Source organism: Phyllobates terribilis, unplaced genomic scaffold (assembly GCF_046119375.1).
Source record: "Phyllobates terribilis strain yellow unplaced genomic scaffold, ASM4611937v1 Scaffold_3__8_contigs__length_932513732, whole genome shotgun sequence".
NCBI classification, from domain to species: domain Eukaryota; kingdom Metazoa; phylum Chordata; class Amphibia; order Anura; family Dendrobatidae; genus Phyllobates; species Phyllobates terribilis.
In genome coordinates, this window is record NW_027362763.1 from 293,018,134 (window position 1) to 293,034,979 (window position 16,846).

At 39.7% G+C, this 16,846-nt stretch overlaps 1 protein-coding gene across 2 annotated transcripts in view; it reads left to right on the forward strand.

The window, feature by feature from the left end:
• The window catches only part of FNDC3B (fibronectin type III domain containing 3B), a 413,666-nt gene that overhangs the window by 181,207 nt on the left and 215,613 nt on the right, over positions 1–16,846 (forward strand). For both annotated transcript variants that reach the window (XM_073674905.1, XM_073674906.1), the window contains exon 4: positions 11,137–11,213. In XM_073674905.1, coding sequence (XP_073531006.1) covers positions 11,137–11,213 — 77 coding nt within the window. The remainder of the gene's footprint in view (positions 1–11,136; positions 11,214–16,846) is intronic.

Below are 16,846 nucleotides of genomic sequence, written 5' to 3' on the forward strand. Positions count from 1 at the left end.
ATTTAGCAATCACATGCTGTAGTCTTGTGCAAATAGAAGAATAGCTATAAGCAAATCGGCAATGATGTCACTGGATAAAGTCTTCAAATCGAGGAACATTTCACTGGCGACGAAGACATGGCTCATATATAGTTTGGTCTTTTCTTAACATACGGATGCGAAACCTGGACTATAAAGAAACAAGACAGAAGAAGAATTGATGCCTTTTTAAATGTGGTGCTGGAGAAGGATGTTATCAATACCATGGATGGCAAGAAGAACAAACAAATCAATTTTGGAACAAATGAAGCCAGACCTGTCACTCAAAGCAAGGATAGCCAAGCTACGACTTGCCTACTTTGGACACCTCATACGAAGAGAACAATCACAGGAGAAGGACATCATGGTCAGGAGAATAGAAGGAACAAGGCGAAGAGGAAGACCAGCAGCCCAATGGCTTGATACTATCACTGTAATGGTGGAGAAGACCCTGGTGGACCTATCTAGGCTTGCACAAGATCGATCTTCCTACAGATCGTTCATTCATCAAGTCACCATGGCTCGAGATCGAGTCGAAAGCCGTGAAAAAAAAAGTCTTGGCAAAAACTAGGTACAGTGGCAAGGGGTAATGCTGGCTTATTTTTAGCTAAACTAGACCTGCATATTAATAAAAACACAGGAAACCCCATTCAAATTCCCCTAGCCAGTGTAGTAAAAGAAGAGAAAATCTGCTTATAGTTCTGTACAAGAATGAGAATCAATTAATGCTCATTTAATTGCTAAGTGATGTTAATTATCATTCAGCAAATGATGTTCTGCTCACATGATACAAGGTGCCATGTAGAAGTCGTGTCGTTGTCCTGACGTATAGTATGATTTACAAAAAAAAAAAAAAAGCTAAAATGTTTAAGATTCCGATTTGCGTGAAATGATCCCCGTCTGGTGAGAGGCAGAAGAATGCACAATAACGTTAGAGACAAGGAGATTTGTGTCTGAATCCTTCCATGATGTGTGAATGCACACAGTCTGTCGCTTCTTTCTGTGCACTAATAGGAATCCTGATGTTTGCTGAGTGGATGGCTGGACATACTGTCCAAACAGAGCTGTGTTTGCCAACTGAGAACATATTGCAATCTCTGTGAGGCACCCTACCATGCATTCAATGGCTCCTCTTGTGCTCCACACTTTGACTGGAGAAAGGGAAATACATTTTCTCATTCTGAAGCCTTCCCTGTTAGTTTTGTGTGAGAAGTTTTACTTGAAAAAGGGACCTCAGTGAAAAGTAACTTAAGTAGGCAGCATCAACGCAATCGTCCTAGTTGAACATTCTAGGCATGGAGGCCTGCAAACGGAGATCTGGTAAACTTGCTGCTATAAGCTGCTTAAGTTACTCATTGTCCTTGCGTGACTTGAAAAAGCTGTATTGGAAAAGTCCAGTGAATTTGTACGGACAATCCCATTTATTAACACACAGGAAGACGAGATCAGTCGTGGGAATGTCTTTTCCTATCAAACAATAACTACAAGTGCTTCTCACTAAATTAGAATATCATTAAAAAGTTAATTTATTTCAGTTCTTCAATACAAAAAGTGAAACTCATATATTATATAGAGTCATTACAAACATTACTATTTCAAGTACTTTTCTGTTAATGTTGATGATTATGGCTTACAGCCAATGAAAACACAAAAGTCGTTATAAAGTATTCTAATTTACTGAGATAATAACAGCTTGAAAAATGTTTTTAAAATCCGAAATGTTGGCCTACTGATATGTATGTTCAGTAAATGCACTCAATACTTGGTCAGAGCTCCTTTTGCATCAATTAGTGCATCAATGTGGCGTGGCATGGAGGCGATCAGCTTGTGGCACTGCTGAGGTGTTATGGAGGCCCAGGTTGCTTTGATAGCAGCCTTCAGCTCATCTGCATTGTTGGGTCTGGTGTCTCTCATCTTCCTCTTGACAATACCCCATACGTTCTTTATGGGGTTAAGGTCAGGTGAGTTTGCTGGCCAATCAAGCACAGTGATACTGTTGTTTTTAAAACAGGTATTGGTACTTTTGGCAGTGCGGACAGGTGCCAAGTCCTGCTGGAGAATGAAATTTCCATCTCCAAACAGCTTGTCAGCAGAGGGAAGCATGAAGTGCTCTAAAATTTCCTGGTAGACTGCTGCGCTGACTTTGGTCTTGATAAAACACAGTGGACCTACACCAGCAGATGACTTGGCTCCCCAAACCATCACTGCTTGTGGAAACTTCACACTAGACCTCAAGCAGCTTGGATTGTGTGCCTCTCCACTCTTCCTCCAGACTCTGGGACCTTGTTTTCCAAATGAAATGCAAAATTTACTTTAATCTGAAAACATCATCTTGGACCACTGAGCAACAGTCCTGGTCTTTTTCTCCTTGGCCCAGGTAAGACGCTTCTGGCGTTGTCTATTGGTCATGAGTGACCTGACACAAGGAATTCAACACTTGTAGCCCATGTCCTGGATACGTCTGTTTGTGGTGGCTGTTGAAGAAATGACTCCAGCAGCAGTCTACTCCTTGTGGATCTCACCCAAATTTTTGAATGGCCTTTTCTTAACAATTCTTTCAAGGCTGCAGTTATCCCGGTTGCTTGTGCACCTTTTCCTTCCACATTTTTTCCTTCCACTCAACTCTCCATTAATATGCTTGGATACAGCACTCTGTGAACAGCCAGCTTCTTCAGCAATGACCTTTTGTGGCTTACCCTACTTGCGGAGTGTGTCAATGACTGCCTTCTGGGCATCTGTCAAGTCAGCAGTCTTCCCCATGATTGTGGAGCCTACTGAAACAGACTAAGGGATCTTTTTAAACGCTTTGGAAGCCGTTGCAGGTGTTGTTTGTTAATTATTCTAATTTACTGAGATAATGACTTGTGTGTTTTCATTGACTGTAAGCCATAATCATCAACATTAACAGAAATAAACACTTGAAATAGATCACTGTCTGTAATGACTCCTCCCCCCCTCCCCCAAATTTGGTAGGAAAATGGGGAGTGCATCTTATTGTCCGAACGCAAGTTACCGGTCGTGGTGGAGTGGGATCGCAGGGCCCTACATTCCCTCCCTCCATTAGGAAGGCGGCGGAAGAAGAGGTGAGGCGGGCCGATATCTGGCTGGGGGCCAGTGTCTGGCTGTGAGGCAGAGCTGCATGAGCAGCTTTCCGGTGGCCGCGGCCATGTTCCTGAAGCTGTGATCTACAGGAAAATGACCGCCGGAGCATGTGCTCAACCACGCCAGCGGCCATTTTCCTGTAGATCACAGCTTTAGAAAGATGGCCGCGGGCACCGGAAGCCGCTCTGCCACGCCGCTCACAGCAAGACACTGGCCCCGATACCAGGCCCCCAGCCACCAGCGCCAGACCCCATGCACTGAGCCCCCAGGCACCAGGCCCTGAGCCCCAGACACCGGCCTCCAGCCAGGCACTGGCCCCGCAGCATATCACCTTTTCTGCTGCATCTGCCGGGTTCCTGAGGGAGGGAACGAACGGAGGGCCCTGCGGTCCTGCATCACCACTACCGCAACTCCCCCGCTGCTGGAGCACCGGCTTACTGCGTCAAGGGTCCGCAGCATTCCTCAACTTCCGCCGGCTTCCTGAAGGACCCTACCTCCTGTGACCTCCGCTCCACCGCCCCCCCAGGTAAGATACCTATTCAGACTATAAGATGGACCCCCATCTTATAACAATTTTTTTCCCCTATTTTCCACCCCAAAATTTGGGGTGTGTCTTATCATCCGGTGCGTCTTACAGTCTGAAAAATACTCTAATCACATATTGGAAAAAAGTGCAAAATAAGAAAGTACACAATACATTTGTAAGAAAGTCAGCAGTGATTTAAAATAGAACATTTAATAAAAACCAGTCACACAAAAGGTTATGTAGGAACTCTATGGATATGGTTAAATAAACACCTCCTAATGTATTCAAGTGTCTCATTCATAAAGCCACTTTATGGGCGGATATGTTTTACATAGCGAAAGTTTATTGTCATAATATCTGCTGTGCAGTTGAATTATGAGTAGATCCACGTAGAAGCCAGCATTCGTAGTATTCCATAAAAACATTTATTCTATTGTTCAGATTAAAAACAAGAGTGGCAAAGAGCAGCAACAAAATAATTAAAACATATATAACAGTGGCAGAGAATGGACGCACATCTAATCGGACATCCGGGCAACTAGTTTCTGATCAGTTCGGTCCTTAGTCCAAGCCTGACTTTTAATTATTTTTGTTGCTTCTCTTTGTCTCTCATGTTTTTAATCTGAACAATAAACTTACATTTTTATGGAATACTATGAGTGCTGGCTTCTACGTGGATCTACCCATATTACTACAGAGGGCTTTTTTCCGTGCACCGGACAGGGGAGCTGATTGCATTTTTTGTTGCTATTAGTTGTGTACTATATCTAGCCTTTTGAAGATATTGTCTCACAGTTTTTTTGGCAGATTGTGTAAGTGTCTCATAAAAGTCTAACCATTGGGGTTGCCCTGTTCAAAGCTGAGAAATGTGCATTAAAATCAATGAAAGATTGAAAACTGTTACACCACCACCTCTTCACCAGGAAAATGTATTTTTTTTCAGTCTTTATTAAAGGGACTCTGTCAGCACAGAATGGCTGTACCAACCAAGTACAGGCGCTCGGTGCATCATGGTGAGGCAAAACAGTTTGTTGCACCTTCACACCTACTTGTTTTCAATTTACCTCCGCCCTTCTCTGGCTCTGTAAAGCCAGAGCTGTCAATCAAAATAGCAGGGGCGGAGATACAGGGAAAATAAGCAGGTGGAAGGTGTACTGATCTGTTTGGCCACACCAAGGGTGCACCAAGCTCCTGTACTTGGTTTGATCAGTCATTCTGTGCTAAAACACTCCATTTAAAGACAGTTAGAAAAGTGGAATCAGGTGAGTGACTGCAATGAACTTAATGATATGACTTGTACATTGAATGGAAACTTTATCTAGGCAACCTGGTTCTTGTAATCCAATAGGAACCCACCAATTCCAATTGATCACATGTTTAATTAATTGGCATGCCCTTAACATCTTTGGGGGAAATCTATGTTGGGGTATGTAACTGCTAAAGCGGCAGAAGCTTAAAGGGAAAGTGTAATCAGAAAATTAACTTGTTTAAATAAGGGTTTTGTGAAATGTGTATTTTTTTTGGCAATGTTTTTTTTCATACCACAATCTTTATTAGAAAAATTGGTAATCTTGCAATTTTCACATTGGCCACTGGGACTTTTTTAGATTTAAACTCTTCCTGAAAGGACAGGAAGAATGAAAGTTTACAGCAGTTTACTTATCATCAGAGACATTATTACAGTGTCAGGTAACACCTGTATACTTAGCTGATTACACAGGATCCACCATTCAAAGTAGCACTCATGTCACAGCTAACCATACTCTATTCTCTTCATAAAGGCCTTTGCACACACTCATTAGATGAGATGGAGTCGGAGTCTGGTCATTGTGGCTAATGTACATGAAACATTAAGTTGCAATCTAAAGTCCCATTGACCAGTATAAAAAATTAAAAATTTCAATTTTTTTTATTTTTAAAAAAAGATTGTGATATGGAAAAATAATATTAAAAACTTTGTATTTAGTTTTTTGTTTTTTTAAATGAGAAACAAAAATCTGATTTAAGTGATTGGTCATTTTCTTATGACACATACCCTTTATAGTTTTTCTGTGGAAGTTTTAGTCCCTAATACTGTGTAGCATTTTCCATTAAGAAACACTCATAATGGCTATTTGCAACTTATTTTATTTGCTGTATCCTGTTACTTCTTACTTCAGATTGAATAATTGGGTCCAGTTGTGTATGTTCTGTATGTGTGTGAATGTATGTATGTGTATATGTATTTATATGTACATACAACAATATATATGTATATAATATACACACATATATATATATATACACACACACACGCACATTTCCTCTAAATTATAACGTGGTCACGTCTTATAACCGTCCATGTAAACGTGTCAGCCGGTATGTCAGACCCATAATGAGCAGTTCAGTGTTCAGCTCTTTAGCATAAAACTTCAAAGCTGTCTTGGGTAAATAGTGAAACGTTTTTGAACATCTTTTAACCAAGAGCTATATTTGTTAAAACCAGCAACACTTTTAAAGAAGATGCTTGTATTGAGATAGCTGTGTTGTGGCAGGAAAGGATTACAATATTTGCATAACCATAAGTCTTGAGGAATGCATGGCCGCAGCAACCTCATTCAATCTTACAATCTCCATTTTTTTGTGCCAGATCCTTCAGGGGACAGTCATTTATAAGGTCACAAGGAGTAAATAGTGGAATTTGCAAATGGGAATTCCAGCAAACCTCCTAGTGTCATTGTTCGCTTATCAGGCCTGACAAAGATTAAGTGGGAAGCGTGGTTTTTAAGTATATCCAGCCAATGAAGGGCATATTTGTAGACTTTATCAGTGGCATAGCGGCGAAAAAAGGGGACGCCATGAAAGTGAAGTTTGCTTTTGCTAGTCATTTTTTTTTACTTTGGAAGCAGAATTTGAGGCTTTTGTGTTTCAGTAGTTATTTATATTTTCATTTACGGTATATATTTTATTTATTTATTTTACTCACTTATATAGTGCCATTAATTCCCCAGCGCTTTACAAACATTATATGCATACACATCCATGTATTTAAAGGGGTAGTTTAGGCATCTCGTATTGATAACCTATCCTTAGGGCAGGTCATCAATATAACAGCTGACACCTCCACCAATCAGTCGTTACTTGACGCAATTCAATTCAATAGAAGGCAAATGTGCAGTACCTTTCTGAGGCCCCTATCAGAAGATTGAGCAGCTATGACACCAAGGACAGTTGGTCGGCGAGGGTGACGGCGACATGTATCGGACCCGACCGATCAGAATCAGACATTGATGACCTATCCAAAGGTGCTGTGGCGTATGCTGATGCTATGTAAATGCAATTATTCTGAGCAAAAAAGGGGAGAACTCCATATTTAAATTCCTCTATAACAAGCCTTAAAATGTATACCTGGTGATGATAAAATGAAATGTGGTCCCTGATCTGCCTAATGTAAATTGGTTGTAAGGATAACTATCTATATTTTCAAATGATGACACCCCGGGGGTGTCAACATTATTTGGTAGAATAAGACCTACAGTTTATAGCACACATCCTCCTAACATGTTTCACCACATATGCGGCATCATCAGGGGATGGGACAATTGCATTCCTTCCTTTTTTTTTCTGTTATATATGCAAATACTATTTGTTATTCCTATGATACGATATTGTTGGCCTATCATAAGGGTAAGTCCTCAATATCGGATACCCTGACAGCTCTTTTAACTCATCCTTCTAGATGCTCTATAAAGTTGCATATGAATTTATTATCATCATGTATGGGGCATTAGAGTGATAGTTCGGAGTTCTATTTCTTATGTTGGCTCATCAACTACAGCTGCATAACTTACATGAGACTGCGAGTTTGCCCAAAAGCCCTGCCTACTATCACACTACCATTTCTTCTACTTAACGTATTTACATATAACGCTGATCTGTCACCAGATTTCTCAATATAAACTTCATGCATTATTAAATAGATGTACTGTAATAACCCCAACGAGGCTAGTCTACCTACATTAATAATCCATCAAGTAGAAAGACTGGAGAAAAAATAGCTCAATAGGGTCTTATCTGACAAATATTTAAAATTAAAAGTAGCAGATTATTCCTACCTGATCCTTAGAATTATGCGTTTTGGAATGTTGTTCAGCTGCTGCGGATCCACGGAATTTGTGGACTTGTTTCAAGTATAATACATCTATGGTTTTTCCTGAGGAAGAAGTGTATTATAGTTTGAAACGTGTCGAATAAAATTGCGTGTCTATTTAACCTTCTGATATTGGCGTATAACCAGCAGCGCAAATGAGTCCACAGATTTTTCCTTGTCTTTATTAAAGATCCATGACAGAGTGGCTATGTAATACTGATATCAGGAGGAGCATTTTATGACCCCAGTAAACTTTCAACAAGGATTATACGGCCTTTCTAACATGGACTTTCAAAGTGAGTACACCAACTTCAGGAGGTCTAAGAGATCTATATAATAATGTATACCGTTTGCACTGTGAAATCCGGTTACAGATCCCCTTTAACATTCAGCATGAGCCATATCAGAGTTTCTTACCTGAAAGAGTTCATTAACGTGTGACAACATATGGTGCCCCTGAAGAATACATTGAGTCACACAATATATAGGACCGCCTCTTGACATAACAGCTTCACGAGGTTGCATATTATCCAAAACTTAGCCATTATATCAAAACTTCGCATTCGTTTTTAAGGCTTGAGGTAAGTTGATGACAATGCAGAAAGCTGAGTGTTTTACAGGATCTACAATTTATATAGATCTAATTAAGGAGTGAGTCTGCATAATACATTTAACAGTTTGTCATGTGAAAAACTAAGTAATGATCATAAAGAGCATGAATCTACTAGAATGTTATTTGTTTGATTCCATAAATCACTGTGCACAAAGTCTTAGTAAAATATTAGATCCTATAAAGGTGAATTAGTGCCAGATGAAGTAGTTTCTAGCCATTAATCATAAGGAAATGACTTGGTTTTGAGCTGTTAATGGACACTTTACTGAAACTGTATCTCATACAGATGCAGCTCTGGATTGTGAACGGTAATATTACGTCAGGTCGAATTGTCCCTCCTTTTCGTCAATTGGGTCACTAGTCGCTACGTTTTGCAGGGTCTCCCTGGTCTCTAGCCTGGGATCTGGTCTTCGCTGCAGCGGCCCTTGGATCCATCTGTGGAGTAGGTGCTGACGGGAAAAAAAAAACAAAAAAACAAACCAGCTGAGAGCAGAACCAAAGAACTCGAAACAAGAAGAGAATCAGACCTAAAAATTTAGTCAGCAATAGCCAGGAAAAAATCCTGGTGGTCAGGCACTTTAAACAGACAGATGCTTGAGAAAAGCGTATTGGAGCTGAATCTTGCAAGGGTGAATAAAATATTAATTTCAATGGATGTGCTGCCTCAGTTTTCATATTTTTTTAAATGGTCAGAGAGTGGTTGGGTAGTCCGGAGTCAAAGCAGAGTGGGTTAGTCCAAAAGAAATGCTCAAAGGAAAAGCTGGGATAGTACATAAGTATAGTAATCAAATAAGTGCACCACCATAGAATAGGACCACGATAACTAGCTCAGTGTGATAAAAATGAGAAAGTAAGCTATGGTACTGAACTCCCAGCCTGCTTTTGATCTGCTAACTTGCCTCCTAATCGGCTCAACACTGGCCAGTGGGGTTGCCACTAATTCAAGTTGGGAGGCCAAGCATATTGTCCATGGGCTATCCATTGACACTGTGCCAGAGTTGCATAGACCAAAGTGATGACCCCTAGCAGAGAGGATCAGAGCGTGGATATTTGAATATATGACAGATTACATTTTTTTTTTTAATAGGATTTGAAGGCCTGATTTTTTTTAATGGAAACTGCCACAACTTCTCTAAACCTTGGTGATCAGCTGGGATTACTGAAAGGGTGGTATCTTGGGTTTTATGTTTAGGGTGGGTTAGGCAATTGAAGTTGAGATACTTTGTTCATATTTTATACTATGGAATCACTGTCATTTATGTTATTTGAAAGATGGAAAATTTGTATTTGGAGTTTTTCAATAAAAATTATTTGTTTAAAAAAAAAATAAGAAAGGGCGGTATCAGCACTTCATTGGATGCTCAACAACATACCCAATTTGAAATAGTTCATGTGTAAATGCTATTTATTAAAGCCAACTTTCTTCTATAGTATTGGGCTATTAAAAACCAATGCACACATAACGTGCTCCTACCAAAGGCACCCACATTTCTCTACCGTCTAGTGATGTCCCTGTAAATATTACCTCCTTCACTATACAAATCTTGGAGGGAGGCTTACTAGGTTCTTGAAAATGTCATTTTATATTTTATAATTTAAGATGTTCTTTATGCAAGTGTTTCTATATGTCTAGTACTTGTTTCTGTGACATAATTTGATAAGTTAAAATATATTACACTAGTCTGTTTTTCTTGGAACTGTAGACGCCTTAAAATGTAATTTATAGCAAATAAAAGTCCTTCAAGGCGAGCAGCTATTTGATTTAATTATGGTATAGATTTCTCTATAATGTCAAAATATTGAAGCAATATAAAATACTACTATATGACATGGAGCTAGTAGTATTGTGCTTTAGATGCTACTTTTGCAGAGTTGTAGCCATAGAAAAGCATTTGGGCAACAATTAAATGTCATGCAACACCAATGATCAGACAAGTTGTCTGTGACTATTTCATAGCTGTGGTTTTGCTCTAAAGCGCAAAAAAAGGCCAAATCACAGATAAGTCACAGTCGCATATGACTTGCATTGAAGTCGGCAAGTGAGTCACTTGCAATCAGTGACTATAAGTCCAGCACATTTAGAAATATTTGCAAATGTGTTGCAGGTTATCACAGGTCATACCATGCGACACCATGGAATATTTTTAGAAGTGACTTCACAATGTGGACTATTCAATGTCGTTTTACCCCTTTGCCTTGTACCTCTAGCCTAAGTTGTGTGATTTGTACAACAGTCACACTCCAAGAGAAATGAATGGGAACCCAAAGCATCGCTCAATTGTTAAAGGGGTTGTCCGGTCAAAAGTGATAAGTCTGCTGTCACTCTGTGTGACTGCAGACTTATGAATCCCCCCCAGTGCAAGCACTGTGCGCTGCAGGAATTCGCCGGTTTCTGAGCCGGGACTGGAGGGCTGGAGTGCCAGTGGGCACAGCCTCGCTTTCCTTACACTTGTATGGAGCGAAGCCACGTCCTGTAGTCGACCACGCCCACTGGCCGGCAGTGTCACTAGACTGGGCGCAGCCTCGCTCAATACAATTGAATGGAGCAAGGCCGCACCCAGTGACTGTAGACTTATCGGTTTTGTACGGTCAACCCCTTTTTAAGCTTGTAAGCTTTTATTTTCATTGATTTCTAAAGAAGTGGAACTCAATGTGAGAAAAAATGTACAATATAATGTGATTGTGCCTCATGAGATTAAAAATGAGTGTCAGCGGAAATAGTGAATTTGTTTTTGCTTTCTCTTTAAGGTCCTGCAGAGGTTCCGATGATGTCTCCGAATGGTTCCATCCCACCAATACACGTACCTCCAGGTTACATTTCACAGGTATATTCAGTCATTCTCAGAAGTTTTTTTGGGTTCACATTTATGCAGCGTTCTCCATTGTTTATGCCCATGGATTGTAAAAAGCTTTATTTAAACATATTTGGAGACTTACCCATAGCCCCCCTCCCACTCCCTACCTCCATACAATACTATATATTTTTTTTTTTCTCTGTTATTTAGAATGGGAGGCATTTAGCAATGTAAAGCAGTATGTTTCAACATATCATAAGGGTGTACTTTTTAGACTAATTTGGTGGGGAAAAATAGGTTTACTTCACTAGACATGCGCTCTGCACCTCTCCACCGAGATGGCGCCAAACTCCAATGAGGTACGCCTGTTAAGTCATGAAGACCTATTTGGAAAATAAGGATATTTAGAAAAAAAAAAAAACTTTATGGATGTACTTTTCACTATTGTGTATAGGGGCCTTTAGTGTTTGCAGTTTAAAATACTTTTTTTTAAATGTAGTGTTAGAAACAAAAAAGCTAAAACTCTTTTGGGCATTTGTACATGTATATTTGAGGTAGTGTAACCAGAAATGTTGGACATAACTTCCGTATGATGGGTCCTTTCTTCTGTAGATGTTACTCTTCTCTCCATGGACTGAGTCGGTGGCCCTTTCCTTCATAGCTAGCTGTATTGTGTAAGCCAAACTTTAGGTTTTTTTAGGTTGACGCAAGTTCACAAAAAAGACTGTAACAAGCGATCAAAATGTCATATCTATCCCAAAATGGTACTAATAAAAACATCATCTCACCCCACAGGAAATAAGCTCCATCAGCCAAAAAGTAAAAATGTCAGGTCTCGGAAAATGGCGACACAACCCCCAAATTTTTTTTTTGCAAACTTCTAATTTTTTTCACCACTATAATAATAAAAAAAATGGACATGTTGGCTATTGCCGTAATCTTATTGACAAGGAGAATCCTATTGCAAAGTAGTTTTTACCACAAAATGTACACCATAAAAACAATTCCCAAAAACAATGTCAGAATTGCATTTTTTTTTTCACAATTTCACCACACTTGGAATTTTTTCCCCATTTTCCAGTACACTATGTGGTAAAATTAATTGTATCATTCAAAAGTACAACTCGTCCCACAAAAAACAAGCCTTCATATGTCTATGTGGACAGAAAAATAAGAGTTATGGCTCGGGGAAGAAGTCTCCTTATGCCAGCTTTGCAGTCCCCATAAGGAGAACCGTTCCCCCTTAAGCCCAATGCATATGATTGAGATAACTTTAAAATGACCCTTCTTCTCCTTCTTTCTCACATAGACAGTGAGTGAGAGATTTGCTGAAGCAAAATGTTCCTTTTTGTCTAGAATTTAGTATTTCCATCTAACCACATTTTTGGAGAGTGAAAACTATTGGGAACAGTAAGGCCACTTTTACATGGAACCAGGAGGAGATTCCAGATATGGAAGAGGTTAAAAGTTTGGTCTCATGTTTAATTCCCAGAAGTACACCTCTCCCCAGCCTCCCGGCCTCACACCTGCTTGACTGAATGTTTGCACCATTGCTGGCCCGTGCTGCACTCTTACATTGCTGCCATAAGAGGCAGCGTAGATTTTGCACAGTATGGAGGAGCACAGTGGGGCTGTAGCAGTCTGGGATCAGGAGGTAACGGTGCACTCCAGCGATTGTGGCATCTTCAGTGCAGCACTTACAAGCTCAATAAAAAATGATTTGTAAGCATTGTGCATGTTCAGCCGCTGCTACTCAACAGAAGCAGTGCTTGGTATCAAAGGTGATAAACAGTAAGCAAGAAAAATTAAAATTTTCAGGGGAGGGAATTTTAATAAGCAGTAAATTGTTTTTCAGTTATCCCCAACTTTGAAGTTGGATAACATTTTTATTATACTTTTTCTTGATTTACACTTCACACAAAGTTTTGGATAACTACAGGCTGATAGAAAGTGAAAAAAACAACTTTTCCCTAATAACAGATACCACAATGTTTCATATATTCACGTGTATTGCTGATTTATGTGAAAAAAGCTATATCTATGTTTTAAGCAATAAAGAACACAACCCCTATCACCATCATCATGTGTCTATGGTAATACAGTGCAATACATCAGAGAACGTTTCTGAAGAGTAATTTTCCACTAATTTGAGGTTAGTTGTGTAGTCCTCTGTGCTTTTAGTGTAATTTAGTGTAAGTGATATACAGAATCATGCCCTTACTTCTCTTAAACACTGGTCTGGATTGCAATCCTCTGTTGTCATAGTTACAGATAATAGCATGGATCAGGGGTCGGCTCTTTTAACTTGAAAAGCACAATCCTCTCAGTTCTTCAATGAAAGTTATCAAAATCTCTTATTTTGTTATTCTGGTATTGGGGAACCTGTGGAGGAGCTCTACGCTGGTTTCTAACGACATTTAATGTTCACATACAGACCACAGTATCCGAACCAGAACGCAAAGCCTCTCAGGCATATATAAGGCTGCTTAATTTGGGTCAGACCAACATTCTGTATTCCCACCATAAATGTAGGACGTATCAAACTGACTTTAGGGTCATCAAACATTTCTGGGTAGGGTAGTCAAGGGGTCACCTTTCTCCTTGCAGAGAGTGACATGTTAAGCCTGGCATGCCAAGGTGAGGAGACTTTTAAGCCTTGCAATGCTCCTCTGGGAAATTGAATATGCAAATTATCTCTTCAGAGAGGAAGAGGACTAGAACTCTAGTGCCACATATTTAATGTAACAATCCTAAAAGTCAATGTCAACTCTTTTAACAAGCCTTGCCACATGACTTACGATAAAAGCCAAACCAGAATCTCCATTGGTAGCGTAGTGAAAGACAAGTTAAAGCTTACCTTCCTGACTGCAAATGGGTTATCCATTGCTGAGATAATTACATTTTTCCCCACCTAGTGCCAACCCCGTGGGTGCGATTTGATGTCTCTTCAGTGCTGTTAATTACAGTAATGTAGCAGAACATATGTTATTCAAAACTGGCGCTACTTGGATAATATGTAGGGGAGCGATGCAATTGCTGTATATCAGCCCGCCCTTGATTTTCACATCACAGACTATCCATTTAGCCCGGCAAACTATGTTTAAATTCTTTTCCTACCCTACCTAGCAATGTATTTACTTAAGTAACCTTAAAGCTCTTGGACAGTTTTCTTTAAATCATTATTTCTCTTTTTCATTGAGACTAGTGAAGATCTTTGTAACTAAAAATATGTCCTGATATATTAAAGAGCTTGCACTACTGTGATCAGTGGTATGTGGGTTACTTATTTATGCACTACTATATTTTTGGGGGGGAAACCTAAAGCAAAATATTACAATTTAAGAGCAATCTGGCATCAAACTTTGTATCGAGTCATAAAGATTTCATGAGACTGTGTGTTCGAAGATATTATTATCGTCTAGAAACAGTGCAGGTAAGGAGGATACTAATAGTACTGATGGAACCTGACACTTATTTTTTTTCCCGATATACGAGTCCATCAGAAAAGTCCACAATCTGACATCCGAGGTATATAGAGGTACAATAGAGGGCGCATGCACCTCTGTGGTAGGATATACTATACATTTATTATCTTTAACAGTCTAAACTGGCTCTGATCACTGACCGCGTGTCTCCCCGCTGCTCCTTGCTCCCCGCAAATAAAAATGTGGCTAGCAGAATTATGCATATATTTATCTATATATTTTCCTTGTTACATTGCTATTTGTTGGTACACTTTGTAAATTCTATAAATAATTATTTATTGACAATAATAATAATAATAATGTGTATTACTAGTAATGGGTATTGTTTTATGAGTAAAAACTACAAAAAGTGCCATATTATTCATAGCAGCCAATAAAAGTATATGTACATGTGGCAGATTTGTTGCAGAAAATTCTGTCCTATTCATCTCTGTGGAGTTTGAAATCCATGCACAATTCTGCATGTGCCCTATATTGATAACTTAGATAGTGAAAAAGTACCTCCACTTATAGTGCAGCACTCTGGAGTATATCTGTTCTCTAAATCACTCGGACCGCCCGGAGCACTAAAGTGGGGGGCAGTGTCATGCAGCTGCTAGGCTACTGTCTTCTGTGCAGGAGTGAGCACTGTAGTATCGCTTTCTACCGCACTGAAGACTGCCCCTAGCCGCTGGAGCAGGACGCTGTCTCGGTTGACTTTGGCCGGCCCGTGCTGCGGGTTAACAGCAAAATCTTGTAATAGAGTAATTTAAAAATAATGATTATCCTGCAAAGTCCTGCTCTACAATCATTTTTTTAAAGGGGTTGTACACTACTATTTAAAATATGCCAAAGCGTTTTTATGATGAAAAGCTACTTCTTTATAATTACCTCCCTCTGCCTTTTCTGCCTGTGAGCGGCACTATCACTGGCCACTCATAGGCAGCACGTGACCCCCCATTGACGTCCCGTCTATTGAGGCGTGACTCAGCGCCGGGGTCCCCGCGGTGGCTGCTGGGTTGTGGGCAGGGTTACCACACTGCGTCACCCCCAGCATCCACCGCGCGGGAGAGGCAGAGCGCGCAGTGGATGCCGGGTGTGACTCGGTGGGATAACCCCACCCACAACCCAGCAGTCACTGTGGAACGCAGAAGAGAGAGACCCCCGGCTGCAGCCTGGACTTGACGTGACGTCAGCGGATGTCCGAGCCGGCCGCAGCCGGGGGTCACGTGATGCCTGTGAGCGGCCAGTGATAGCGCCACTCACAGGCAGAAAAGGCAGAGGGAGGTAATTACAAAGAAGCTGCTTTTCATCATAAAAACGCTTTGTCATATTTTAAATAGTAGTGGACAACCCCTTTAACACAAATTTTTATTTGATGAGAGAATCAGGTAAACATGACTACAAAGATAAACAAATTCTCATTTGCAATCATTACAGCTCCAATCTCATCTTTTTTTTAACATTTAAAATGTTACAACAATACTTCAACTGGTAAACATTTAAAAAAAAGTTAACAGAAAAGCAAAACCATAGATTTTCCAGATTAGTTTCAACAATTAACTTTAAATTTTCAATACCCCTAAGTTTCCCCCAAATTTTTCAAAGCTGTACCAAGATGTGCCTCTAAAAGCTGTCATCATTTGTGTGATTTCTGATTGAATGTAATTGTGTTCAATAAATGTTCTCCATGTACCAAAAAAAATTTTCTGTATTTTTTTCCTTATGTTTTTCTGTGTCAATTTTGTCAAACAATAGTAATGATTTCAATGTATCGATTATCTCTGATATTCTAGGAGCTTGGTTTTCCAACCAATTCCTCAGAATAAATTTTTTTGACTACCAGCAAATCTAAATGTATAATGTCAGGAATTATATTGTTTCTTGTTTTGGTTCCATCCTCCAGATTAATAAAGTGGAATAGACACGATTGTGGAGTTTTGGGAATTTTTACTTTCCATATTTTTTGTATATAAAATAATGCATCTTCCCAAACTCCCTGACTATGTGGACATTCCCACATACTATGCATTAAATTTGCTTTATGCAAGTTGCACTTCGGACGACTGTTAATAAAATTAGCTGAAGCATTTCGGTATGGGAAATTGAACGTATATATCGCACAGTGTATCAATTTGAAATACATTTCTCTCCATTATTCGTTAATTATTATTTTCCTAATTTTTGACCAGCCCAGCA